Source organism: Electrophorus electricus, chromosome 24 (genome assembly GCF_041902795.1).
Source record: "Electrophorus electricus isolate QZ-2024a chromosome 24, ASM4190279v1, whole genome shotgun sequence".
NCBI classification, from domain to species: domain Eukaryota; kingdom Metazoa; phylum Chordata; class Actinopteri; order Gymnotiformes; family Gymnotidae; genus Electrophorus; species Electrophorus electricus.
This window is the reverse complement of record NC_137520.1, coordinates 10,535,561-10,562,726: the sequence shown is the minus strand read 5'-3', so window position 1 is coordinate 10,562,726 and position 27,166 is coordinate 10,535,561. Positions and strand designations below refer to the sequence as shown.

At 44.9% G+C, this 27,166-nt stretch overlaps 1 protein-coding gene across 11 annotated transcripts in view; it reads left to right on the top strand.

Annotated features, from left to right (window-relative positions):
* The window catches only part of vps13d (vacuolar protein sorting 13 homolog D), a 40,561-nt gene that overhangs the window by 9,948 nt on the left and 3,447 nt on the right, over positions 1 to 27,166 (top strand). For 3 of the 11 annotated variants that reach the window (XM_081706665.1, XM_081706664.1, XM_081706672.1), the window contains 47 exons: positions 61 to 1,143; positions 1,254 to 1,344; positions 1,458 to 1,584; positions 1,679 to 1,859; positions 2,397 to 2,621; positions 3,575 to 3,728; positions 3,944 to 4,157; positions 4,483 to 4,654; positions 5,051 to 5,166; positions 5,273 to 5,485; positions 5,653 to 5,921; positions 6,019 to 6,152; positions 6,534 to 6,689; positions 6,836 to 7,034; positions 7,134 to 7,208; positions 7,339 to 7,536; positions 7,876 to 7,965; positions 8,136 to 8,276; positions 8,402 to 8,527; positions 8,949 to 9,023; positions 9,520 to 9,625; positions 9,732 to 9,884; positions 10,107 to 10,242; positions 10,498 to 10,545; positions 10,641 to 10,791; positions 10,898 to 11,114; positions 11,195 to 11,442; positions 11,598 to 11,789; positions 11,879 to 12,005; positions 12,210 to 12,352; positions 12,458 to 12,588; positions 12,715 to 12,890; positions 12,993 to 13,116; positions 13,241 to 13,476; positions 13,615 to 13,720; positions 13,853 to 14,010; positions 14,547 to 14,655; positions 14,785 to 14,955; positions 15,057 to 15,161; positions 15,363 to 15,512; positions 15,613 to 15,762; positions 15,934 to 16,027; positions 16,159 to 16,307; positions 16,713 to 16,847; positions 18,039 to 18,206; positions 23,095 to 23,227; positions 23,426 to 23,621. In XM_081706665.1, coding sequence (XP_081562791.1) covers positions 61 to 1,143; positions 1,254 to 1,344; positions 1,458 to 1,584; positions 1,679 to 1,859; positions 2,397 to 2,621; positions 3,575 to 3,728; positions 3,944 to 4,157; positions 4,483 to 4,654; positions 5,051 to 5,166; positions 5,273 to 5,485; positions 5,653 to 5,921; positions 6,019 to 6,152; positions 6,534 to 6,689; positions 6,836 to 7,034; positions 7,134 to 7,208; positions 7,339 to 7,536; positions 7,876 to 7,965; positions 8,136 to 8,276; positions 8,402 to 8,527; positions 8,949 to 9,023; positions 9,520 to 9,625; positions 9,732 to 9,884; positions 10,107 to 10,242; positions 10,498 to 10,545; positions 10,641 to 10,791; positions 10,898 to 11,114; positions 11,195 to 11,442; positions 11,598 to 11,789; positions 11,879 to 12,005; positions 12,210 to 12,352; positions 12,458 to 12,588; positions 12,715 to 12,890; positions 12,993 to 13,116; positions 13,241 to 13,476; positions 13,615 to 13,720; positions 13,853 to 14,010; positions 14,547 to 14,655; positions 14,785 to 14,955; positions 15,057 to 15,161; positions 15,363 to 15,512; positions 15,613 to 15,762; positions 15,934 to 16,027; positions 16,159 to 16,307; positions 16,713 to 16,847; positions 18,039 to 18,206; positions 23,095 to 23,227; positions 23,426 to 23,621 — 8,051 coding nt within the window. Of the gene's footprint in view, positions 1 to 60; positions 1,144 to 1,253; positions 1,345 to 1,457; positions 1,585 to 1,678; positions 1,860 to 2,396; positions 2,622 to 3,574; positions 3,729 to 3,943; positions 4,158 to 4,482; positions 4,655 to 5,050; positions 5,167 to 5,272; positions 5,486 to 5,652; positions 5,922 to 6,018; positions 6,153 to 6,533; positions 6,690 to 6,835; positions 7,035 to 7,133; positions 7,209 to 7,338; positions 7,537 to 7,875; positions 7,966 to 8,135; positions 8,277 to 8,401; positions 8,528 to 8,948; positions 9,024 to 9,519; positions 9,626 to 9,731; positions 9,885 to 10,106; positions 10,243 to 10,497; positions 10,546 to 10,640; positions 10,792 to 10,897; positions 11,115 to 11,194; positions 11,443 to 11,597; positions 11,790 to 11,878; positions 12,006 to 12,209; positions 12,353 to 12,457; positions 12,589 to 12,714; positions 12,891 to 12,992; positions 13,117 to 13,240; positions 13,477 to 13,614; positions 13,721 to 13,852; positions 14,011 to 14,546; positions 14,656 to 14,784; positions 14,956 to 15,056; positions 15,162 to 15,362; positions 15,513 to 15,612; positions 15,763 to 15,933; positions 16,028 to 16,158; positions 16,308 to 16,712; positions 16,848 to 18,038; positions 18,207 to 23,094; positions 23,228 to 23,425; positions 23,622 to 27,166 lie in introns of those variants that run through there. The other 8 variants (XM_081706668.1, XM_081706667.1, XM_081706666.1 and 5 more) reach the window with 8 other exon arrangements.

The window sequence follows — 27,166 nt, the reverse complement described above, 5'->3', positions numbered from 1 at the left end:
ACAACTAATATGATATTCATGACATTCATTTTCTTTCTTTGGTTTCTTTTGTCCTTTTAGGTTTTCCTTTGTAAGCCTGTGTATGAACAGGTTCTTCAGACTTTAGATAACCTGTCTTTGATTGAGGAACAGAGAGTAACTCCCAATGAGCCTCCAACTCCCCCTCCGCCGACACCGTCCTCCACCAAACCGCATCGCTTCCCTGATCCACAGGGCGGGTTGTTTGCTCGGGACAACCCTCTTATCGGCTTGTCTTACTCCTCGATGTCATCCTCTCTCTCAACCCCACTCCCTCTGCAGAACCACACCCAGCCTCTACAGCTTCTCTCTTTTACCCAAGTCAGAGCCAACTTCAAGGTATCTGAGCTTCAGGTACAGCTGAGTGCAGACCTTAGTCAAGGATCTCAGGGCTTGGTCAGTCTGCGCTTCCAAGACCTGGAAGGAAACTTCACTAAGGAGGATCCTCATTCTCTGTTAGTCCAGCTGGCCCTTCGCTCCCTGCTCATGGAAGATCTTCTGGAGTCAAATCCTGAGTCAAAACACAAACACCTTATGGTTTCCAGAGGTGCCCCCAAACCGTCTACCTTTAACACTAAAGAATACCTCTCCCAATCATGCCCATCCTCATCCAATGCCTTGTACCCAGAAATGCCACGCTCGCTACCAGCTCAAATTGAGGAGGCCCAGAATGTCTTCCAGTTTTATCAGCGGCATCCTAGCACTCCTGCAGCATCGGGCAAGAAAAATATGAAGGACCCAGGATGCCCCAGCACCCCCCCTCCATCGCCCTCTCGGAATACAGCATCACCTCACCCTCTACCAGACTTTGATGACTCTCTTGTTCACATCAGTGTGCTTATGGTGGAAAGAAGGCATCCCGAGTTTAAGACACGCTATGGCAGCATCAGTCGTAGTATTGATGTGGACTTCAACTGTCTGGATGTCCTCATAACGCTTCAGACTTGGGTCGTCATTCTTGACTTCTTTGGCATTGGCTCTACAGCCAACAACCATGCAGTGAAGGTGCCTGCCACCTCTCCCCAGTCTATGCCTGGACACCCACTGTACAACACAACAGATATGTACCCTGAGATTGATGAGGAAGAACCAGAGGAGAAGATCAACACTAAACTAGACCTGAAGGTAGAGATTTGTCATTAATGTTATTAGGTTGAATTTGTGTATGAAAATGTGGAAATGCAGAATAATTTTGAGGGCTTTATAAAAGTGATATTTCTGTTTTCCTTCCACAGGTTCGTTCCCTGTCTTTGGTGTTGAATAAGAAAACTACAGAACTTGCCAAAGCTAGCGTCTCAAAATTGTTAACACACTTAGAAATGATAGGTGAGTTGTCATTTTAACTTTTTAAGGGGTGTATCCCTTAGCATTTATATAAGATTTATGTAATTTCAACTAAGAACTGTAATTTAACATGCACATTTGGCATTACATTATAGATGGAGATCTTTCATTGCAAGGAAGCCTGGGTAGTCTGTCATTAATTGACCTGACCCCACATGGTGACCTATATAGGGAGCGCTTCACGACCCGGGGGGGAGAGGCACTTATCTTCAATATAAATAAGTAATGAACTCTTACTTTGACAATGTCACAACTCTTTCTGTACCTCATGATAACAGTTTGATTTAGAAACCTCCAATCATGGATCTTTGCACAGGTACGGAGAGCTGGACCCTTCCTTGGAACGGGACTGTGACATGAAAGTGTCTCTGCAGATGGCCTCAGTACAGTATGTGCACACGCAACGTTTCCAGGCCGAGGTGGTGGCTTTCATCCAGCACTTCACACAGTTGCAGGATGTTCTGGGCAGACAGAGAGCAGCAATGGAGGGGCAGGCTGTAAGTAGGCCACTTGCATCCATTGCTTGCTTACTGTTAACCTTTGGAAAGAATACGTTTCAATGCCTTATGTAAGGTGTCTGTTAAGCGGTATTCTATGTACCCAACATGGTGCAATAACAATGTGCATCCTTGAAAGTTTTATTGAAATAACATACGGCTGACTTGTGTAACAAATAGTTTGAGTGCCAGCAGTTGAAAATGCACCCTGAACCTGTGATAAAAGTAGGTAATACTGGCAGTTGTCAACTCTCATTTCTGTCATTGTAGGGACTGTGAATTCTAAGTCTGCCAAATACTTCAGTCTCCTTTCACATGTTTCAAACCTAGTATTTGGAGGTTTATTGGGATACTCACAGCTGCTGTTAGACAATTAATGTTATTAAATGCTTTGTGGTGGTGTAGTCAGAAACAACATGCTTGTTTTTTAATAAATTCTAATTTACTTGTCTTGTTTGCTGTGTATTGCACATTTCTACATTTCTACTGATTTGAGGTGAAAGAGGATGGTTAATAGTGTTAATATTCCTGGCCTAGGTGCGGGAGCGTCCACAGCGAGCCTCTCGTTTGCTCTTGGACATTGTGGCTGGGGCACCTGTCCTTTTGATCCCGGAGAGCTCCCGCTCAAAGCGCCTCATGGTGGCAAACCTGGGCCAGCTCAGAGTGCGCAACAGCTTCCTGCATGCAGGCGCGCACGGAACCTTCTCTCTTAGAGACAAGGTAGAGAAACTTACCATGGTACATACCTTTTTTCCCTCTCTGGTGAGTTGTGGCACCACCTCCCGCACATTTACACACACGCATGCGCGTGCACACACACTGACTGATGTTCTGCCACTCTACACCAATGGGATGCATCTATGGAGTATTTCCCGCTCTGCTTGGTTCAGTGGAATATCTTCATTATAGAGAAGGTTCCTGCTTTAGGGAGAATGAGTGAGTAGGCCCAAGACTCCTGTAAGGCAGTACTTTAATGAAGGAGCTTCATGGATGCAGTCCTGACATTATCACCATACATGATTACTAACTGACCATTGTACTGGCTTTTAAGATGAAACTGTAATAGGTATGTATGTATCCTATATGTGAGAGACCCCATTTTCTGTATTTATTTTATTATGCATCTGTAGGCTACTGTTTTAAATATTCTTTTAAAAATAAAAATGACGTTTATCACAATGGTTTTGAATCAGATTTTATTTCTTTAAAATATTATTTACCTTATAACTTCTTTCTGATGTTTGTGAAGAATTTGATTTTGCATGCTAATTCATACAAGGACCCCTCTTACTATAAGGTATTAGCCGTTGGTGGTTTTATGCTTTGAGGTGTTTCTGTTTCACTGCATATTCCTGTGATGTTATAAGCAATCTTTTCAACACACAAATTTACCTATGTTTTTGCTCCTAATCTGCTAATCTGACCACTCAAACACTTTCTGGTGTGAATACAGCATGGCATCACACTTTGTGTTTGTTTTATACTTCATTCTGTTGTTCCAGCTACACAAATTCTTTTCTCTAGTGTCATTTTGTAAAATAATATTTCCATTAAATATTTCCATCATTTTTACTCTGACTTTCTTTTCCTTTTTTTTTTTTATTTTATTTTATTTTTTTTTTACATTCATTACTGATTTCTGATGGAGCTTTTATGACTGACTGAGAGGAACAGTTGGGTGTTTTTTTTGCTCACACTCCTGCTTTTTTTCAAAGGATCATGTGAAGAGCACTCAAGCTCCTTGTGGAAAAGTGAGTGAGGAAGCATCATCAGAGGGAGCAAAAGCTTCCAGCTCCACTGCCACTGGCTTCACCCTGGGCAGGCCCAAGGTCACCATGGGACACAACACAGATGTGTCTCCCAGCCCAGGTGAGAACCAGTAATGCTACTGTGCTTGTGGCATAAGTCTTAACATACCACCCAATTTTAAGAATACTACCACTACTACCAACAACAATAATAATAATAATTATTACTATTACACTTTCATAATGTTATTTCAATGTGCTGTTTCTATCGCTTTTTTTTTTTTTTGAATGATAATTATGTTCTAGTGGCTAGTTAATGTGTGCTTTGTGTCGTAGAGGACCACGTGTGTCTGCTGGACTGCATCGCTCTAGACCTGCAGGAGATGGACTTGTTTGCTGCAGAGTGGCTGCCCTGCGAGCCGTGGGACAGCGTCGGGAAGCACCTGGACACAGACCTTGTGTTCCCCTCTTACTCAGTGCGCAGGACAGGAGGCAGCCTGCTGACTGAGCGCTGCCATCTCAAACTCAAAGTGGAACGCAACCTAGACAAGTAATGCAGTCTGTACACCAGGGGCTTGCTCCCTTTTAGTTATTTTTGTGGGAATTTTGAGCACAGAGTAGCACTGGTAGAACTACGGTCTACAAAAGTCTTGAACCATTGGAGCCAGTTTACTCTGCTAAGCCTTACACCACCTTTTTCTTTCAACAGTCAGCCTACCACATGGGTTAGGGGTGCAGGACCCTGCAAAAGTGGAGTATCTCTAGCCCCCCAAACCTGTTATTTCCTTCAGTCTGAAGTCTGTTGTTTAGCTCTGATGTGCACCTAAAATGTTTTGCACATTTGCCAGATCACATCACCCGCTTCTGTTTTTTAGGGAGCTGAGTCATGCTGTCCCTGACATGACCGTCCACGGCAGCCTGTCTTCTGTAGACTGCTCCATGGACCTGGAGAGGTACCAGCTGATCCGAGGCCTGTTGGAGCACAACCTGGGAGAGTCTGTGGAGGAGTTCCTCAGGCCCTACAATCTCCAGGACCCCAGCAGCTATGTAAGCTTCCACTCCTGCCCTCAATTCACTTTATACTTACAACTTACTTTGGTAAACGTTCTTATGTGTTTTTCTTATGTATTAAATGTTCTTGCGTCTTACTTATTACTGTCAACTGATAATGATTTGAATATAAAATAGGGAAAAAAATTCTTATTTGTGTATTTGTCACTTGTGTGTAGTGAAATTACTGACAATGAATGAAGCCTGCTTATGTGCTGCTATACAGATGACATAATGCCAGTAATGCTAGCATTGTTGTGCAGATGGATTACTTGAAGGTCCATCTGCTTTGCGGAATATGGAAAATGTGATGTGTACACCACTGTGAATAACTGTCATGAGTCAGAGATGGAGGGACTCCCATATCATCTCCCCTGCATTTCTCACTGGCAGACGGTGCTGAGTGGTGACGTGTATACGGGCCTGTCTCTCCTAGTTGACATGAAGAATGTCAGTCTGGAGTTGCTTGATGGCTCCGGAGATGCTGGGCATAAGCGGTCTTTGGCCAGGTGTGTAATTCACCTCCACTTTATTTCCGTATGTATTTGTTTTGTTTTTTTGTTTTTTTACAGAAACAATTAAATATCTCTCTTATTTTTCTTCTGTATCCTACAGGTTTGATTTTATGAAATCCAAGTTACTGTTTGAGAGTTTCTCTAATGGGTCCACATCTGTGAACCTGGTGTCTCATTCACTCCTGGCCTACGACACGCGTTACAGTGAACACAGCAGTGCTGCAGAGGGCAAGCACAATGTGTTTGACTGTATTCTGCAGCCCTGTAGGACTGCTGGCAACCGAGCCTGTCTCCAGTTAGAGCTGCATTATAGGTACCCTTTCCCAAATTCTAAATAACATCTTTTACATGCAGTAATTGCTGTAAGCATCAAACATACATACTTTTTTCTTTCTAGAGCTAACCAATATTTTAGTCATCCTGATATACATGAGATGAATAATTTAACATCTAACTGCTTTCAATCCACCTGGGCTCTAGGTCTACCCGGGACTCCTCATGTTTTACTGTGGTCCTGAACAACATGCGAGTGTTCCTGATCTTCGACTGGCTGTTGTTGGTCAGAGACTTCCTCCATATGCCCGTGGAGAAGGATGCAACCCCTGCCCGCCAGCGCTGGCCCAGTGGCAGCAGCGACCCAGCCAACACTGCTGTCATGCCCAAAACCGTCAAGAGGGGTGTCGTTACGAAACGTTCCACCGTTCCCGTCACCCAAGACAAATATCTGGAGGTCAAGCTCAATGTAACAGGTAAATATTCCAGAGCCCTATAATATGCCTTTTCAGTAATGCAACTTCTCCATTTTTATTGGGCTTAAGTGCTCAGTATGGTTGTTGTGCTGTCCAGGTACAGAGTTTGTAGTTGTGGAAGACTCCTCGTGTTTGGACACCAATGCCATCATTTTGAAAGGTACAACTGTTCTCACCTACAAGCCTCGCCTTCTGGACCGGCCCTTCTCTGGCAGCCTGGCTGGCATTGAGGTAAGCCCTTCAGCATAGGATATCAACAGCTACTACCCTATCACTTTCTGATATTAACTTTTTAAAAATTATAGCCAATTTTCCAGTTTCTCAGCCTTGCAATATATTGTTTTTCTCTTTTTGTAACTTCAAAACAGTGGACCCTTTAACCTTTTCTTCTCTTCTTCAAGCTTCTTCCTCATCTCTGTTCCTCTGCGTGCACTCTCAAGTCTTCTGGACTGGCCTCGTAGCTGTCACAAAATTGAGGCTGGTCACTGTTGGGACCAGATCATGTCATGGCCCCCAAACTATAGAACTCACATCAGCTGTTGTTCTTTTTTTTCCCCTTGTTTATATTTGTCTTCTTTAACACTTGCTTCCTCTCAATTTGTGTCCATTAAGGTTTTCTCCTGCCGGCTGGGCAGTGAGCAGGACACAGCTCTGTCCATCATTGATCCTGTCAACGTGCAGGTGGAGCTCTGTGGCAACCCCACCTATGAGAGCAGCTCAGGGCTTCTGGATGCCTTCAACATAGAGGACTTCCCTCCTTTGCTGGAGGTCAGAATACACTCGAGATCCTCAAAAACTCAGCCTGCAGAAATTGGAGTTGTTCTCACATATTTTGTGTACCTTTGCTCGAGCCATTTGTTCCTTTTAGAATATTTTCAGTCCTCAGAGGTTTATCTGATTTGTTGTCTCCACAGATCCAGTTCCCTTCTCTGGATATCCGTCTTTCCTACAATGATGTGCAGCTTTTCCTGGCTATTGCTAAGTCCATCCCCACCAGTTCCCACAGTGTCACTGACCCAACCTGCACCTCCCAGGCAGCGCCTTCCACTGCCAGTCCAGACACCACCTCCAAACCCAAAGACAGCTTCAGACTACGCACAGAGGCCCTACTGGGTAGGAGCCACAGCAGTTTGTGTTACTCTGACTTCCTAGTACTGTGAGATGTTAAGTCATAAGTCATTGATTACAGTCATGCTGTGTATGTCACTTCAGAAAATCAGCTAACACACCTACAGGACCTGGGCTTCAGGAAGGAAGACTGCAGATGTGCCCTTATTCATTGCAAAGGTCCGGCATAATTTTTTGAATGTTTCTGAGTCAGCGTTTGAGTTGCCTGACTGCCTTAAACTAGACAGGCCTTGCTTGAAGGAGGAAATGCTGGTGGGTTAGGGTGAAGTGCGAGCGTGTGTCGCTGCAGGTCAGCTGGACCAAGCCGCAACATGGCTGCTGAAGAACGCAGAGAGCACCTTTGGCAGGAGCAGGGCCAACTCTGATTCACTGTCCCACTCAGCTCTGCCCCTGTCTGGAGTGGAGGTCAAGGCTGAGAGTGTGTGCATATGCTTTATTGATGACTGTCTGGACTGTGACGTCCCCCTGGCTGAGCTCACCTTCTCACGTAAGATCACTGAGTTTGTGGAGAGTGATGCATTTTCTTCCTTTTTTGTTTGTTTTTTAATGTGTTCATCATATCAGGCAAAATCAGGAATCTAGCTATGTGCGACCGTGCTGCCAGAAGTGGTACTTAGTCTAAATTCTGTCCAGGATTTTGTAATTACTCATGTTTATTGAACAGTTAATGCAACTGTTTGGCCACTTTCACACCTAACTCCTAGGCACAGGGATGGTGCAAAAGCTGTGCCATGCTTCGTGGATTTGTGATTTGCATACCACTAATTTGAAGTGAGAATTTAGGGTGCTTTCTGAAATGTCTTTCTGCCCTTCTGCATCATGAAAGGACTATTGGTGTTGCAGAGGATTGGCTCTACCCAAGAAGGAAATGCCAGCTTTACTCTCTCTGGTGATTACTACAACCGAGAGCTCTCAGGTGAGCTGGAGCAGATTCGAGTATTTTATGCCAAGCTTTAGAGATAAGTGATGAAATAAAGACTCTTTTATGACTAGGAGAGGCCGAAGGTATAGTCCGGGGCTTAACTGACATTTATCTGGAAAGTAAATAGTGCTGCCCTTAAAGCGCTGTTGACTGTGCGTCTGCAGGCTGGGAGCCGGTCATCGAGCCCTGGCCGTGTGTCCTGAACTGGCAGCAGCAGGCGGCAGGCCGGCTCCATCCCCCCCGCCTGAAGATGGAAGTGCGAGCCAAGCAAAGGCTGGACGTGAACATCACCTCCGTCTTACTGGGTAGGCCGTCTGGGTCAAGCCCCCCTCCCACGCTTGCCTTCTTTCCCCTTGCTGTTTGCCTCCATATTTATGAGTGGCGTGATGGTTCTCTCACCACGATGCCGGCCTGTCGTTTCGACACACAGAGCAGTACAGCGCCACCAAGACTTCGTGGTTAGCGGATTACTGCAAGGAAGACGAGCTGTCGCCGCCCTCGTCCACCTCCCTGTCCTGGATGGGCTCCTCCGTGGATCCCCCCTCCTTTGGCCAGAGTGAGTAGGAGACATGCATTCAATCCTGACTCCCAGCCAAGAAAGGATTTACTTTATCACCCTGGGGGGAAAAGAAAAAAAAAAATGACACCTCAAATTCTATTTTTTGGGAATGTCTCTATTAAAGATTAGTTTGGACAAAGAGACTGTTATTTAATTGTTAAAGTTAAAAATAATAATTTGTTTAAATGTTGAAGTTTTAAAAGATTGTGTTTCGCTCACCTCAGTGACATAGAGTGCATATGCCTTGCAGCCTCTTAACAACCTTACATGTCATGACCAATGAGGATAACCTTAAGATTTGATTTAAACAGTTGTAATTGAAACCATGGGCTTTCCTTCCCTCAGTGCACTCCTGTCCTGCATCTTCCTTGCATGTCTCTCTCTTTACTCTGGACTAACCTCCTCTCTCTGCTGTCAGGTGTTCCGCTTGCCTACCTTAGAACTAGAAGCACTGCAAGCTTGACTTGCCTTGAGCGTCAGATTCATTCCCGAGGTACAGTTCATAGACTCAGCTGCAGGAGTTTAAACAAGTTGGGAGTCAGTGTCTGAGGTTGTTGCTTCTCCTCCACCTTTAACCCCCTTAAACATTCCTTCTGATCTTTCTTCCTGTCTGCAGACATTATTGAGTTTATTTCCATTTAGCAGGTCATGAAGTCACCCTTGTTACGCTCACCTCCACCATCACAGCTCTGCATCTGTCTAGGATATTGAAGATCATAGAGTCGCACCATTTATAAGACTTTGAAACTCTAGTTTGTGAAACTGTCATTTTGTCTTTCTGCACTGATGTCAAAAGACGCAACCTACATTTGCATAAGGTTCATACAAGACCAGAACCACATGTCTAGTCAATCAAACGTTTTATCGGAGGTATCTGCATTTTCATGAGTTGCTTGTTGTTTGGTATGGAAACATTGCGTGGTCTCTGTATTTGTACTGCTCTTAGAACTGTGGTCGCTTTCTGATGGTGTTTTCTTGCATCGTTTCAGCGGAGGTGAAACTGTCTAAAAGGAGGCAGCCGTTCATTCCCTACGCCTTGCGCAACCATACGGGCTGTACTATGTGCTTTGCTACCCTTACCACCACCCCAACCAGGTCAGAACTGCTGCTTTCTTCTGTTGGACATTACAGTTTGCAACAAAAGGGAGATTCGTTTCTGTGTGCGCCATGTAAATCCAGTTTGCTTCTCTTTCATCCACAGGGTGGCACTGTCTCACAGTGGTAGTGCTGATTCTATATCAGATGCACATGGACCTGGGACAGATGACACGCACAACATCAGTCAGTGGAGAGAGGTGCTGCCAGGAGCAGAGATTCCTTTTGAGTTTGAGGCCCGTGAGAAACGTAGACACAGGTGTGTGTGAACTGCTTCTGGGTTGCAATTCGGCTGAGGAAAAAAAATGCAGGCTACTAAAATAAACAGTATACTGGTAACACCGTATACTCTGCCCTTCAGAGGAAAGTGAGCCAAGCTGTGCAGAATTTTGTCACTGGGACATGACTTCTGAATCCTCAAAGCCTTAAGGTTAACAATGGGGATGTTAATTTAGTAACAGTCCATCTGTTTGCTGCTTAGACATACGCATGAGCTGAAGCTGCACCAGCTGTTGGTGCGTGTTGGAGGCTGGGAGCAGGTGAAGCCTGTCTCGGTGGATAAGGTCGGAGTTTTCTTCCGTTATGCTGCTCCTGATTGCAACAACCCCTCCAACACAGTGAGTTTTTGATGCTATGAAAACACAAGCACAGTTATTTCTCTGGCTTCAGAATAATGTAAATCGAGTCACTGAATTACTCAGCACTTGGATAATTCTCCCCACACATTACAGAGGTCCATGAAATCTTTTATGGGTTTTCTTTTTAACCTTTTCTGTGGTGTGATTATCATCATTAAAATACAATATTATGTTAATGTTTAGTTTAGCTTGAATGGTGACATTTGAACGTTTCTTCTGATATGGTTCGTATAGGTTGGCAGCCCAGTCAGCAGAACGAACATCATACATCCTCATGTATATGTAAGTAGTCACCACGTTTCATATACGCACTGTTAACTGGTTACTGAGCCCATTTTAATTTCAGGTGAGTTTGAATATTGAAACTTCCTGTGCAGTTCTCAGCTTTGCCTCCTGTCAGAGTTGTCTTCTCCATCACCATGGAGGGTAGCGCTCGCAAGGTCATCACCGTTCAGTCCGCTCTCGTGGTGAAAAATCGCTTGGAGGTTCCCATGGAGCTACGGTTGGATAGCCCATCAGCTCCAGACAGTGAGTCTCTAAGTGGCCTCCTCCTCCACCTTATGCACCATTGTTCACCAGTACACTTCAAGGAGTTGCCCTTGGGAAGCTCTTTCTCATGGATTGTTTCCAACAGAGCCAGTCGTGCTTCGCCCTATTCTGCCTGGAGAAGCCCTGGCTATTCCCCTCCACTTGACATCTTGGAGGCTACAGGCCCGGCCCAAAGGCCTGGGGCTGTTCTTCTGCAAGCTGCCAATACACTGGACCAGTGTGGAGCTGCCTGGGGAGGTGAGCAGCAGCAAGAGGGAGTGCCAGTCGGCCGACTACGACGACCAGCTCAAGCATAGCTTCAGGTAAATGCTGACGAAGTTTGGCTTGAAAGAGAGAGTGACGTGTTTGCTCGCGACCGACGGCTTTGATATCTGCTCTTTAGATTTTGCGTGGTTATCAAGAAAGAGAACTACCCTGAGCAGCAACCTGCCAAAGCCATTGCTGGTGGCACCAAGCAAATCTACCGGCAACCAGGCCACACCATCTATCTACTGCCTACCTTAGTGCTGGCTAACCTGCTGCCCTGTGACCTCAACTACTACATCAAAGGCACCTCAATCACAGGAACCATGAAGCCAGGCAAAGAAGCAGTGCTCCACGCTGCAGACACTTCACAGAATATAGAATTGGGTAAGCTGGCAATAAGTTCAGATACGCACACAGATACTATTGCGTAGGTGTTAATTTAGAAAGATATCCATGGCTATATATACATGTAATTTTAATAGTGTACTATGATGCCTGACAGCTGGCATGGCTCCTAAACCTTTCCGTGTCCTCTCCAGGTGTTCTTCTGGAGAACTTCTCAGTGTGTAAGGAGCTGCTGATTCCTCCGGGCACTCAGAACTATGTGGTGCGCATGCGCTTGTACGACACGAACAAGCGCCTGCTGTGCCTCACCCTCCGCATCGTTCTCCGAGCCCAGGGGGCACTCAAGATCCTCATCTCCGCCCCCTACTGGCTCCTGAACAAGACTGGTACTCTGCCTGCTCCTTAATTATAGCTCAAAAGTGCGATGATGCCATGGTCGCAATGGTATAATTTACAGGCGGCTATTCTCCTGCAGGTCTGCCTCTGATCTTCCGCCAGGACAACTGCAAAACAGACGCTGCCGGCCAGTTTGAGGAGCATGAGCTAGCTAGGAGTCTGAGCCCACTGCTCTTCTGCTACACAGACAAAGAGCAGGCCACCATGTAAGTGAATGAAAGATGGGTAGTGACGTTTTCACTTCATTCTCCTAATGAGTCTTTCATTTATTCAGTCGCCGACCGACGTGGATCCGGACCTCTGAATTTTCCTTTGTATTCGGTCTCTCTCTGTGTGTGTGTGTGTCTGGTTGTCTGGATGTGTCTCTCTCTCTCTCTCTCTCTCTCTCCCTCTTTGTGTTTGTGAATCAGGTGCACTATGCGTGTTGGTAAAGGGATCCACCCAGATGGTGTTCCTGGCTGGTGTCAGGGTTTCTCTTTGGATGGGGGGAGTGGAGTGCGAGCAGTCAAAGTCATCCAGCCAGGGAACAGACCGGGACTCATCTATAACATAGGTGAGTGAAACATCACTCAGACATTCTTCTCCATGTAATGCTGTTTTACTTATCTTGCCATTTGAGCATTACAAGCTTTAACGGGCATAATGTGATTTGTTTAAGGAATTAATGTTCGAAAGGGCAAGGGGCGTTACCAAGACACCCACATTGTGACGTTTGCACCTCGCTATTTGCTTGACAATCAGTCTTCGCACAAGTTGGCCTTTTCCCAGAGAGAGTTTGCTAGAGGGAAGGTAAGAGCCCAGTGTGAATATAAGCTCCGAAACGCCCCTTGTCTTTTTGGACAGTTTTGCCATGACAAATAGATAAAAATCTTCTTGTATTGATAGTGACTTTAACTCACTGTGTGTGTGCTCTAGGGCACAGTGAATCCTGAGGGCTACATCTCCACTCTGTCAGGCTCCAGTGTGGTGTTCCACTGGCCCAGGAACGACTATGACCAGCTGCTATGTGTGAGACTCATGGACGTACCCAACTGCACCTGGTCTGGGGGGTTTGAAGTCAACAAACCTAAGTCTTTCTATGTCAACATGAGGTACTCCAGCAACAGCAAAAATAATAATTCCAGTAATGTCTTGTGTGTATGGTAGAAATGGAATAGTTTTGGTAATATGTTTTCTTTCTTTGACATCCACAGGGACACATTGGGCAACTGTTTTTTTCTCTGTGCTGAAATCACCCTGAAAGGAGCGACCTATCAAATCTCGTTCCGTGACACTGACCAGCTGCCCCCACCCTTCCGCCTAGACAACCTCTCAGAGGTTAGAGACAGCTCTTCCAGATGCGCTGTGGTTTTTAATGTGTCCATTTAGTTTTCATTTCCGGTTATCCAACTGCCTTCCAATGCCTTGTCCCAAGCTGATTGGTGTTTTTCATTAAATTCAGGTGCCTATCCAGTTCTGGCAGCACGGAGTACCAGACATCAAGCTTCACACGGAGGTGAAGCCTGGGACAGTGCTGGACTACGCCTGCGACGAGCCCACTCTTCTCCCCTACCTCACTCTGACTGTAAAAGGAGCCGGCTCTTCGGAGGTCACCGCTGACATGAACAACTTTCGAGAGTACAACAGGCTCTACTATGAGAACTTCATCTACATTGCTGCCACTTTCACATTCTCTCAGTGAGCTCTCTCCCAGACAGTTTTTTAAAGTTCAAAACCACTCAAATCGTTTTCAAATTTGCTGTCACATAGGCTGCCATGCCACGATTGTAATAGATAGTTAATGTCATCACCGTGACTGAGGACTTGCTCTGACAGCAGGGGTGCAGATAAAAGGCCAGGAATGATGAAGCGCAAGGCCAGCTGCACTGAACTGGTGCTTGATGTCAAGGCAAAGACACAGAGAGTCATACTGAAGAAAAAGGTGCCATCTTCTTCTTTTCTAAGATTCTTAAATAAGGTTGTTGTTGTGGTTTTTTTTTGTTTTTTTTTTCTTGCTAAAGATTCCCGGTAAGCATGCATCCTAACCGTCCTGGCTCTCTTGGCTGGTCTGCAGGAGCCAGGCAAACGATCTCAGCTGTGGAGGATGACGGGGAAGGGAATGCTTTGTCACGAGGGTTCCTCCCCCCCTCAGAGTAAACCTTCCCAACCCCGACCTCTCGACTCCTCCCTGGTGCTGGACATTGCTGGGCTGGCTGCCGTCACCGACAACAGGTCAGTCTGCGCTGACCTATAGTGTGAATGCTGTGGGATGCACTTGTGCATTCTGCATGCATTTTGCGACTAAATCAATGGCATACAGCCAGAATAATTCCAAGTTACATAAAATCAACACTTTTTTTTTTTTTTTTTTTTTTTTATTCATGGATATGTAAATAATCTGATTAATTAAAAATATTGAACTTGGTTGTGGTTTGTCCTGGCAGGAGTGCACTGTTTTCAATTCACTTTTACTGTTTCATTATTTAATAGTGGAACAGTTGTGAAACAAAAGCATGAAAAACAACTTGTCTACATAACCTGTCTATATCTTAAAACACATTTGTTGTTTTAAAGCATATTTACATTTTTTTTAACTGCAGCATGCTTTAATAAGCAGCTAGAAATAGTTAATTGTTAAATTTTGACATCTATATGTTTATGTATATTATACGTGTCTGTTTACAAAATCAGGCTTTCGTGTCTTTCTTTGTGTGTGTCTTTCTGTATGCCGCACCCCTCCCCCTCTCTCTGTGTCTTTTGTCATGCAGTTATGAGCCACTGATGTTGAGGCGGCCAGACTCTCGCCGTAGCACTACCCAGACATGGCACTTTAGCTCTGGCATGCTGACCTGCGACTTACCCAGACTGGTGGTGCAGGTCTGGCTCATTCACTTGGATGACTGACCGTCTTGCCTGCACTTGTCAAATGCCCTGTTGTTCTTATTTTGTGTATTGTGTGTGTGTGTGTGTGTGTGTGTGTGTGTGTGTGTTCGTTGTGTACCACAGGTGAAGGGGGGCATCACAGGGCTTTATGATGGTGCGGAGGTAGTGCTCGGACCTGACACGGGACTGCTCGATCTACCCCCACAACAGCAGTTTATTAACCAGAAGATGAGGCCCGGCTCTGGGGTGCTCTCTGTGCAGGTGCTGCCTGATGGACCTACTCGTGTACTGCAGGTATATGCTCAGATGTCAGTTTGTTGAATGGTAATGAGACTAATGGGTTCTTCTCCTACACTAGATTTCTGATAGACTGGATGCTTTTGCGCTCCCTGCAGGTCAGTGACTCTCTTCAGCGGCGTATTAACAGATCTACTCCAAGCTCAGAGGAAGACAAGAGCACGAAGAATGCTCAGAAGGCGGACGCTAAAGAGGAACTGGAGGTTAATTCCTTTTATTTTAAGAATTGTAATATACCAGTTCAGGTGTTTTAGGTAGATGATATGCATCTATAACCTGATTGAATTTCATTAAAATAGTGTTGAATTAGCAAATCTTCCATATTGAGGTCATTGTAACCAACCTTTTCACATCACATCACCATATTAAATCAGTAAAGTGCTCTCTGTGTTTTCTTTGTGTAGGTGATGGTGAACTTGGAGGAGGGAGTGGGCCTGTCTCTGGTGAACAAGTTGCCCGAGGAGCTGGTGTTCACCACACTGTCTGGCATCAGCGTGCACTTTACCCGCACGGCCACCAGCCAGGTGCTGGAGCTCAGTGTACAGAACATCCAGGTAACTGCAGTAAAGCCATGCAGTGGAGTGGTTTTTCACATGCACCCTCATCAGAGGGGGGAAAGTATCAAGCAGAGCGCCTCTTGCCTCTCTCCCTCAGGTGGATAACCAGCTCTTGGGCACCACTCAGCCTGTGATGCTGTGTGTGACCCCAGACTTCAGCGAGAGCAGTGCAGTGGATTCTGGACCTGCTCTGCAAGTCAATGCTGTCAAAGTGCCCAGCAGTCTCATGTTTACTGAGCTCTTCAAGGTAAGGCCTGATTCCATGATTAGTAAAACAGGAAAATTAAAGTATGTGTCCAAAGAATCAGGATTGGAGGGTACGCACTACTCATCTTTTGTTGAACATTCATATGTAGCTGTGTCTTGCGTGATTTAATGTGTTTTGTTTTGGAAAATTCAATCCTATAATGTTTGCCAGCACCTCATGGTCACTGCCCGACACTTCACTGTCATCATTGAAGAGAAGCTCTTGCTCAAGTTGCTGGCATTCTTCGGCTATGGGCAAACAGAAGGTGATATAGTAGTTTATAATCTCATATGTAAAGTTAAGAAAGTTACAGTCTGCCAAAATTTCCACCACTGCTCACATTAAAGTTGTGTGTGACAGCGCTGCATATGTGTATGAAACGGTGGTACATTTCAGAGGTTGAGAAATTGGATGAGAATCTGTATGAGAAGCCCAATGAGGATGCAGGGTCTCAAAAACGCTATTATTTTGAGAACCTGAAGATCAGCCTCCCCCAGGTCAAACTGAGTGTCTTTACTTCACACAAGCTGCCGCCAGACCTCAAGGTAAAATAAGCTCTTTAGATATATCTCTTACTGAAAATACATCAAGGGCCTTATTTAGTGGATGAAGAATTATCCACAATTCCTGTGCTCGACAGAAGAGGTTGCAATGGCTCCCTCTTTTTCACTTTGTAATTCGATTTTACTGACACTATAGCCGGCCAGGTGATGGAGCACAGTGTTCTGAACACTGAGGTGATTAGGCACAAAACTTTAAAGTAAAAATACAATGTAAAGAGACTTGAGGGAATTCATGAGGGAAGGGATACCAGTAGTATCTCTGATTCTATCACTAGTATCAAAGTTTCCTAAATTTCTGCATTCATTGGAATGCCCAGTGAATGTGTTAAGACAAGCGGTTTGTGTGGTGATGGGACTGTGGTCAGTTTTTTTCCATAATCTTTACAGGCTTTAAAAGGAACCCTGGGATTCCCACTCATCAGGTTTGAGGATGCAGTCATTAACATGTATCCATTCACTCGAGTCCACCCGTATGAGACCCAGGAGATCATCGTCACTGACATACTCAAACACTTCAGAGAGGTATGGGTCCTGACCTACCTGCCCTCTGTTTCTAATTTTTATAGGCAATAACATAGACAAATGCTGAGAGAACTGGCCACACTAGTCCAATAAGACTAAAGATGAAGCATGGCAGTGATTTGTGGATGACCCTTCTCTCACCCAAGGACATCTGTATAATGTTCAAAACTGACAGGAATGCACAGATTACAGGCAAAATGAGGCAGTGCAACCTCCCAGAACTAGGTCTGCAAAACCAGACTGACAGCCTGGACAGCTCTGGCTTTCTGCAGGAGGGGCATTTGTCTACACGGGGCCTTGAGACAGATGATAAACCACACATTGAAGTGATTGGCCTGATGCTTTCTCATGAAGCTGCAAGGACTCAGATAGGGATGGCTGCTGTTTGACCAAGAACCATCACAACAAGATTCTGCACAGAGGTGTGGAAAGTATTAATCATACAGTGTCGTGCGCTGGTAAATGAGGCAGATGATTACCACAAAATGGATGTCTGTGACCAGCTGCATGATGCTGTCACCATAAAAGTGAAAATATCACTTTTGGTCAGGATGGGTTACTTTCAAAAACCAAAAAGCAGAAGCACAGTAAGAACTTCAAAATTGCAAGGAAGCTGGGCTCAGATTCAAGATACTCAGTGATCCAGCCAGTTAAGAAAACGAGGACTACATGTGAGAAGGCTGAAATAATATTTTGAAGAAATTCAAGTTTTTTTTCCCCTAACACCTTAAGGGCAGACAGTGGGACCACAGTAGGCAGGTTGTAGCCTTTTTCTATTGCCAATTCTGACTCACTAGTTGGGTCTCTCTCTACCACACAATAGCTCCCAACTTGGCAGAGTGAGGGCCAACACTTGCTTCCTCTGAGATGCATGAAGCCAGCTACCATGTCTTTTCGAACCACCACTCGCGCAGTGATATTGACCAGTCTGGAGGGATGTTCTAACTGCCCAATTCCGGTTACATAACTCAGACTGGCCAGGACTGGCTAGCCTAACACTGACTGTCCTGGTTTAATTTTTTCTCAATCAGACAGCAGAGCCAGTTATGCTCTTGTACAGATGACTGTGGTGTCTGTGTTTGGGTGCAGGCTATACTGAAGCTGAGACTGTTCATTTCATTTATAATCTGTTAACATTCCAGATCACCTCTTTTAAAAGAGCTCTTCAACTCCACTTATGTTTGTGTGTAGGAGCTGATCAGTCAGGCTGCTCAGATTCTGGGATCGGTGGACTTCCTGGGCAATCCCATTGGCCTGCTGAATGATATTACAGAGGGCATGTCAGAGCTCATCAAGTCAGGCAACGTAGGATTTCTCATCCGCAATGTCACGCATGGCGTCTCCAACTCAGCAGCCAAGGTAATGTGCTACACTGTGTACCTAAATTCCCCATAGTTCTCTTCAGGGTTTTTATGTGACTGTTGTACTAGCTTGAAGGGAGTTCACCATATAGTTACACTAGTTACCTTGCACTGTTTTTAACAAGGCAGGTCCAAGGTCTTTAAACTGGATACTCTTCTATGTACTTGGGCTTCGGTTGATCGTTGTATAGTGCCTTGGGCTGTTTTGTTCCCTGAGTGGCCATGAATTACACATTTCTAAGAATAAAATAAACCCATGTGGTTATTTGGTTATTTCCTGGAAAAAGATGGAACAGCACACAAAGGTCAGACACTGTTGACTAAGCAAAGCATTCTGACCTGTGTGTGTGTGTGTGTGCGAGCGAGTGTGTGTGTGTGTGTGTGTGTGTGCGAGCGAGTGTGTGTGTGTGTGTGTGTGTGTGTGTGTGCGAGCGAGTGCATGCGTATGTGATTTGTGTGCTTCAAGAGAACAAATAAAGCTCATTGAAAACAAAATTCATTAAAATTAAGGAAACCTCAATTTCCATATTACTTGTAGGAAAGGGGAAATCCCACCTGTTAGAGCCCAAAATTGCCTACCCTTGCCCTGGTTTTAAGATGAGCATAAAGATGTAAAAACTGCATATTGTTATGTAGCTATGTAGGACAAAACCTGTTTAGGGAATTTGGAAAAACTACCTTTGAAATTTGAAAAACAGAACATCTGATTGCTGGAAACTGACTATAGTGACTTGCAAACATTTTAAACCCCTTTAAAACATTATTTGAATCATCTGGATTACAAATAACACTGATACACTGGTACTGTGTCATACTTTTATTTTTTTAAATGATGCTTAAAAGGTATCCATTTAAAGTGATATTAGTTTAACGTAAGAAAATATTCTGTGGTAAAATATGCTGTTTGCCTCTACCTTTTGAACAATTTCAAAATTAACTGGATAAAAGACTAAGTCGAGTATTGCTGGTCAGACTGAATCTGAAGCCCAGCTGTGAAAATTGATACCTAAGAACATTTTAAGGAAATAGTTATAGACATGTTCAAGATAAAAGGCTCCAAAAATGTCCAAGTTAATATTCCATTAAGCACTGTCGGATCAATGCTGAGGAAATAAAGCACATCGTATCACCCAGGCACTGTGTAGACAGGGTTGTTCCTCAGTCACAGCAAGAATGAGGCTTGTGCGGGAAACCACAGAGGGGCCAATAGTCTCTTTGAAGGAGCTGCAGTGAAGGTGCACCTCTGCATATGACTGATCTGAGTTTGACAGAAAGCATCAGAGTGATCCAGTTAAAATGTCAGAAAATGCTTTGTGGTTAGATGAGACAAAAATGGAGGATTTTGGCGAACAGTCAAAACACTGTATAGTAAATATTACACTGCCCATTCCTCAGCAAACACCACGCCAACAGTGAAGTATGTGGGTGGCAGCAGTTGAGAATGTTTGTCTTCAGTGGGGACTGGGCTATCCTGTTAAAACTGTAGGACAGATGGATGGTGCGATTATAGGGAGTTATTACAAGATACCCTGCATCCATCTGCTAAAACTAAAGCTTGGGAGAAACTTCACCTTTCAGCCAGTCAGTGATCCTAAACACAAGGCCAAAGCAAAGCATTTTGGCTTTGCTATGCACATAGATTCATAGTTCAAAATGTTATGCAAGCTCAACGTGTTTCCATAGCATATGAGTTTATTTAGCTCCTCGCCGTTTTATATTCGCTCTTGCACGTCGGGTTCTGGAGACATTCCTGAGCTCAGAGTAACTGGACTCTTATTAGTTGCCCTCTGAGAGGACTCAATTGTGTATTTCCCTGCCAGGCTTCATTTGCACCCAGCGCTGGTGCGGCAGCAGATGGCCTGTACAGTAGCCTTGTGGGCTGTGTGTGGTCGGAGCCGGTACTCCTTCAGCCTCTGCTTCCAGCCCTGCAGCCAGCACCCGGTGTGCCTGCGTGATGGGGCCAAAGAGCCCCGGCGCTTCGCTGGCAGCCAGCTCCCTGTCAGCCGGCCTCTTTGTGTGTTTTTCTCCTCAGCCCTCCCCTACTCTGCGTTTACTGCTCTGGCCATGAGAGCACGCTGAAACTGTCACTAAATCCTGCCCTGATTGGGCTGCAGATTCTCCGCTGTTGTTCGTCCCCGGTCTTTGCTGCTTTTCACCCCTGACCGTAAATATCAAAAGCATTGTAACGGCACGTGCTGTTAATGTGGACTTTTATGTGGTTCCGTGCAACAAGCTGTCTTTGTTTCCTTTTTAGGTGTAACGTATATGATTTGGAGAAATTGTTAAAGAAAAAAAATAAAGGGGAGATTTTAGTGTGGTCTTGCTCTGGGCTAAGGGGAAGAGTGTTCCCACTCAGTCTTAATTATCCATGTTGCCACTGGCAGAATAACAGACACACACACACACACGAAAAAAAATACTACTCCCTGTACACTCATTTTCAAGAATGTTCAGCAGATCAAATGAAAAGGTTTTGCCAAGGATACCCACCAACCTCATACAATTCCTTTTAATAGAACATTTCTGTAAAGGTTTTTCTGAACTTTAGGCATCCAAAAGTCTTTGATTTATATACCAGGGAATAGAACAGTGAGTGTTTTTACTGTTCTTTGCAAACTAATTGGCCACCCTGGATTTACTTTTGAACTGATAGCTGCTTTTGTTATTCATATCTTTTTTTCAAGCGGTTTGGAATACTGGTACTTTGCAATATAGACTACCAAGATCTTTTCCATTAGGTTTTAGTATGTAACAGTCTGAACTCTTACATAAGCTCTGGCTGGCTCTGGGGCCTGCCATTAAAGCTAAAGGTGCACATTGCTGCTTTCAGCATTGCCTCTGCTTGTGTAGAAGTTTTGTACGCTGTTTTCCTGTGTTGCTACATCCCTTCAGCTACTGTATCATAAGCTATAAAAATGCGAACATATCATGTTTCCTCTCCTTGCTTTAAGGCATGCTTAATCGTAGCTGAAGTGGAGCTTTGTCATCTGCAGAACGATTTCACTATCCTCACCTCATATAGAGTCCCTCCTCTTTGATTGCCTCAAGCTGAACTACGTTATGACAGTCACACTACGGTTGTATCCTGTACTTACATGCACACACACGTTAAGGGGCCCTGCTCTCAAACAGGAGGAACTGATGGTTTGAGCAGGGCGATGGGAGTGCCATAAACTTGAAAGCATTCTCCTCTCCTCCTCCTCCTCCTCCCCCTACCCCACTCAGATCTGGTAAGTGTGTTGGTTTAGTTTCACAGCAGAGCTTAAAAAACTAGAGAGAAGGAGGAGAGAATCGGGGCTGGCCTTCAGATGAACTCACCAGGGACTTTGCTTGGAGAGGTCATCCCAAGTTCATGCCTGGCTCCTGCCGGAACTCTGCAGAATGCGCCTGTGTTTACCCAGCGCTCAGACTCCAGTAGGGAGCTCTCTCAGCCTGTAACACAAACCCACTTCCAGGAGGCACCTGCTGGGGAGTGTGTGTGTGTGTGTGTGTGTGTGTGTGTGTGTGTGTGTGTGTGTGTGTGTGTGTGTGTGTGTGTGTGTGTGTGTGTGTGTGTGTGTGTGTGTGTGTGTGTGTGTGTGTGTGTGTGTGTGTGTGTGTGTGTGTGTGTCTGCTTAACTCACTGTGCCGAGAGGGTGGGAAGCCACCCCGCTGGACAAATTACTGCCTGATATATTTGACAGCTGGATGAGGCACTGTGAAAAATCAGCATCCCCATGGCTCAACACTGGAGCACATAGTGTGATGAGAACCACACCAGTGATGCAGAACATAAAGTTATGTAAATAATGTTTTCGTGGTCATGGGTTACTTAATGTCATTAGTGTGTGAATAAATGGATATGTCATTTATCTTCTAAATGCTTAAGAGAGTGCTGCATGTACATATTTTTCACGGATTTCGTAGAATTCTCAATATAATTTCTTTCTGAGAAATTGAATTTTTTTTTTAAACTTTAGAACTGAACATCTGCTCTGTGTATTACTGGAATCATAGAGCTTTTTGAATGTGTGACTGACTGCATGAATTAGCTTTTTGGGTCATGTGTATGGAAGGACTTTTGACTAAAACAAATGAGTTATCAATCACTTCACACTGAGAGCCACAATAAGTCATTGATGTTATCCAAGGCAGACAGTCCTGTCCTTAGGGACACTGCAGGAGGCTTTTAACAGGCTGAAAGGGCCAATGTTGGCATCACAACTGCTTGTTATTTTAACAGACAAGTTCTTGAATGAGATGAAGATTTATTGAGACATGAATTGTTAATCATAGCACCTTTTAGAGTGGCTTGAATTTGTCAAGACAAACTCTCACATTTAAGAACATCAATCTCACTATATAAACATTCATCACATTTCTTCAGTCATGAGACTGAGCTTATAGTTAGTACCATGATGGTTAATGAATTGTCCCTGTTGGCAGCACAGCTATAGGGGATTGGGAAATTCAACCAGCAACCACTGCACTCATGGCATATAGTATAAGTCAGAAAACACCTCTGCGCTGACTTCTGACTTCTAAATAAACTGACATTACAAATCACTCTGTTTAGCTAGTGAAACAAATTTCTACTTTGTCAGCAATAGCTTATAAGCTTGTTGTAAAATAGCTTGCAGATGTAGGTAGCTGTACAGCTACAGTAGCTTACCAACTATATAGATGGCAGACTAGCAGATCACATTTTTTTCTGATCAGTTAACTGTTCATATCATATTAATCAATATTTGTTTTATAAGCACATGCCTTTTCTATTCTGTGAAAAGTGGGATCCCCTTTGTGAAAGCTAATACACGGTGGATAATTACTCATTCTGTTTTCGACTTGGCTTTGCTCTTCCCCAGAGATCGCACATCTGCCCTTTACTGGTTTGTATCTTTTTGCAGTTTGCTGGCACCCTGTCAGATGGACTTGGTAAGACCATGGACAACCGCCACCAGAGCGAGCGAGAGTATATTCGCTACCATGGAGCCACCAGCGGGGAACACCTGGTGGCCGGCATCCATGGTCTTGCTCACGGTATATGCCATATTTTGTAGTTGTATTTACCCAGGCATGTCGACTCTGTTACGGTGCAGCGCAAGTACCATTTAATACTGCTCACAGTTTAATACCATTTAATACTGTATCTATTTTGTGAGCAATGTATCCCTTTCTTGTATCTTGTGTGTAACATCTCCTACTCACTGAGTCAGTGTCGTGTTCGGTGTTATGCAGGCATTATTGGTGGTCTAACCAGTGTGATCACATCCACTGTGGAGGGGGTGAAGACAGAAGGTGGGGTGACTGGCTTCTTCACGGGATTAGGGAAAGGCCTGGTTGGCACAGTCACTAAGCCCGTGGCAGGAGCGCTGGATTTTGCCTCCGAGACAGCACAGACCGTAAGAGACATGGCCAGCCTGAGCAACCACAGGTAACGTTCAACTCAACTACTAGCACACCAAATTCAGGCTACAGTCACTGTATAAGTCATTACCCTCCCACACACTCCCACACCCACAATTCCCACCCTTTGTGGTTACGTTATGTTTACAGCATTTTGAGCTATGGCTTAGGCTCTGTGAACTCTCCATAAGCTCTTAAACACCAGATGTACCTATAAAACCCACCTGTCTTTTAATTAGTTTAGTTTGTGGCTGCCGGATTTTACTCTAATGAAAGGTTCATAATGATGCACACGGCTACGCAGGCAAGTTCAGTTGATCCTTCTTGCTGGTTTAAGAGCCTTCCCTCTGGGTGTGACCCCCACCTCTGGCTTCGACACTGCCCTACCTACCTGAGCTTTTATGAGGGGGCCCAGCAGCAGCTCATATTACACAGGGTGTCTGGTATGTAAAGCCATTTGTTCTGCATTTACCTATGTATATGTGAGGCAGCCAGCCTGTCGACAGAAGTCAGACTCACTGCACTGGATGTTTGTAGCCTTCCCATTCTAACTGGAGAAAGAATGAGAGAGTTTCCTGCTCTCCAACCCTGTGCGGTGGATGGGGGAGGAGTGTGGGTGTGGGGAAGGGTGTGGGTGGGTGTGTGTGTGTGTGGGTGGGGGGGGCACCTGGTAGTGAACTGTGCAGTGGGGAACTAGGGGAGGGTTTTTGAGGGAGGCATTCGGAGCGTGGCTGCCACAGTGCAGCAGGGAGTTCAGCCAGAGTTCACAACGAAAACGTACAGGATTCATAGGTCACAGCGGACACTGTCTGACCTCATTCTTGCGCTCTCTCAGAACCCCACTCGCCATAGGTCACAGCGGACATGGTCTGACCCTGCTATTACACTCTCTGAAAAACCCCACTCGCAGGTAGAGGAAGGTTCCGCTCTCGCAGTATCTCTGCCTTCTCTCCCAAATGCTCATCTCACCTCAGATTGGCTCTATATTTCCTACAGACTAGTGCCTTAGTCCCCATTTAAACAGTCACTTCAACATTTTTCCCTTTCACTCTCATACAAATCTTTAATCCCAGGCCACGTTGTGTTTTCCCTGCAAATGTGACCAGCAGTGAGATGAAAAGGTCACAGGGGAGTGTTTATTACTGCTATGTCCTCTGAACAGCCCCATCACGTCTCCTACATGCACTGTCAAATCACAAACAGGAAATAAACATGGGAACCAGGCTGGAGCAGGCCAGGAGGACCATAACTGTCCACACACTCCCTCTGCTCTCTTGCCCTGCTAGTGAACTCTCCCTCCTTCATCTCTCAACAACCCCACACACACACACATATACACATGCATGCATGCACCCCTCCTCACTGCACTATGCAATCCAGGCAGCCTTCCGGAGCCAGCTCAATTACAATCCCAAAACAAAGCGGAGAAGTGCCGGGGGGCAGCAGCAGGGGCTCGGGCTTCGGCTAAATAAACGCCCTGGTTCCAAGCTCATAGCTGTCAGTTAAGTTTGAAAAGCATGTCTTTTCTATTACCCTGCACAGTATATGAAATTCTCTTTATGTGGTTTGCCCGATGGCCCTTGACTCAACTTTGGGAGGCGACATCAAGGAGATGTTGTGTTGAACATCACATTCCTTCTCAGACTCATGATTAGGTCAAAAAATTAGTGAGCTACGTATATTAATTTTCAAGTATATCAAGTAGATCTCCACTACACTCCCCATACCTGCAAGTTACACCTGGAGAGGAATTTGGCTGAACTGAACTGAGACAGTGCGGGGTTTTCCCCAGAGAGACTTGACTAGAGCCCATGCAAAGCTCTGTTAACCTCCAAGCAGGAGGAACTATGCAAGCTTTGAATTTATCACAATGTCTTATTATAGGTGAGTGTATTTGATTGTCTACAGTAACAGAATTATTTGTGCATATCTATTAAAATTGTGAATGAACTAGTTTGTTTAATAATTAACGATTTGCATTAAGATGTTTTCCAAAATGGTAGGTTGAACTTCTTCTCTAAAAGTGGCATTTTGCCAATGAAGCATTTGTTACCTGAGCTCTGTATGATTCCTGGTCTGTCTACTGTTCAAAATTATATTTATTTTGGTATAATGGACAAATATCTGTGAAAGTGATTGGTTCGTCTGAAAGCCAGCATCCAGCCATTTTTGTTCCTACAAGTCCATATGTTAAGTTTTTCATTAATTGTTTGATTCATAATGATAGGGCTTATATACTGTTCAATTCCATATTGGTTTCTTCAGAGTCTAGGTAATTAAAAGATATTCACTGCAGAAATATTAACAGTCTTTTAATGTTTTGGGGGGGCTAGTATTCTAGCTCACGCGCTCCAAACAGGGGGGTATGGTGTTCAGACATGTATACCTCTCCCGCACAGCTGCCTCGCCGAGTCCCCACCCTCAGCCCTGCTGCTCATGCTGTTTCTCGGAAGGCAGCAAGCGGCAAGAGCTGTTTGTTTGCACCCATTGACAGATGACTGGCTAGACTCCAAGTCCTGAGTCTGACCTAGAGTTGAACCCTATTGTTCCAACACCACAATCGAGCGCAGGGCATTGTGCGCAAGTGCCTTCAGAGCAGTGGGTGAGGCTAGAGGAGGAATGGTTGAGAGTCACACTGCATACCCGGGGCCAGATCCCATAACTTATGGTTATGATCCATGTCTCAGAAAGAGAGCCAAGTACATGTGGAATTATTGACTCCTCGTAAGGAGGAAACAGTCTGGAGATTGTACTCTATCAAAGCAACCAAAGTGGTGATTTGGTATTTGTTGCTCTTCTGTAGCTCTTAGGCTAGATGCAGATGAGTTTTTGCAGTTTTGTAGTTCTGAGACTTGTTGCATATGTTTAAAAAGGTTGGCCATCATCTCTTTTTTTGGAACCAACTTGCAGACATCTGGTTTTCAGTTCGAGGAAAGAGTCTGTTTTTTACTTTGCATCAGACAGAGGCTAACTGTACAGGTTAAGAAGAGCTCTCAAAGACAAAAAAGGTAGAGACTTAGTTCTTCTGAGTGAGCACATCTCAGCTGTGCTGTTCACCATGCCCCTCGTCCAGGGCTCAGTTCTAGATTTGTGGCAGCAGCTGTAGATTCTTGGGCCACAATTTAAACAGAACAGAGAACACAGTTCACCACCGTCTTTGTGAATCAACTGGAAACCATCAGCTCTAATCAAATGACTGCAAGCCCAGATTCAAGCCAGATGTAGGAATTCAAGTTCAGCCTGCAGTGGCAGTCAGGGAGAGGCGGGCTCATTCGCAGGAGAACTGGGGCTCTAGTTGTGCTTTTACATTGCGGCTGCTTGGCCCGGCTTCTCACTTTGTCGTGGACCTTAGTGCTTTTCTAAGCTCTGACCATAAAACAGGAAGACATGTGGTGGACCAGGCTTAATTAGGGTTTTCCTGGGAAAACGGCACGGCCACCTGGGAGCAGCTGGGAGTTTAGGGTGGGTGGAGCAGTGATGAAGCCACTCCTCTGTTCCAGTGTTGGCTTGTATCTGCAGAAGGCTCATGCATACATTGTTGCATGTTTTAGCATATCGTCAACTCCAGCAGCC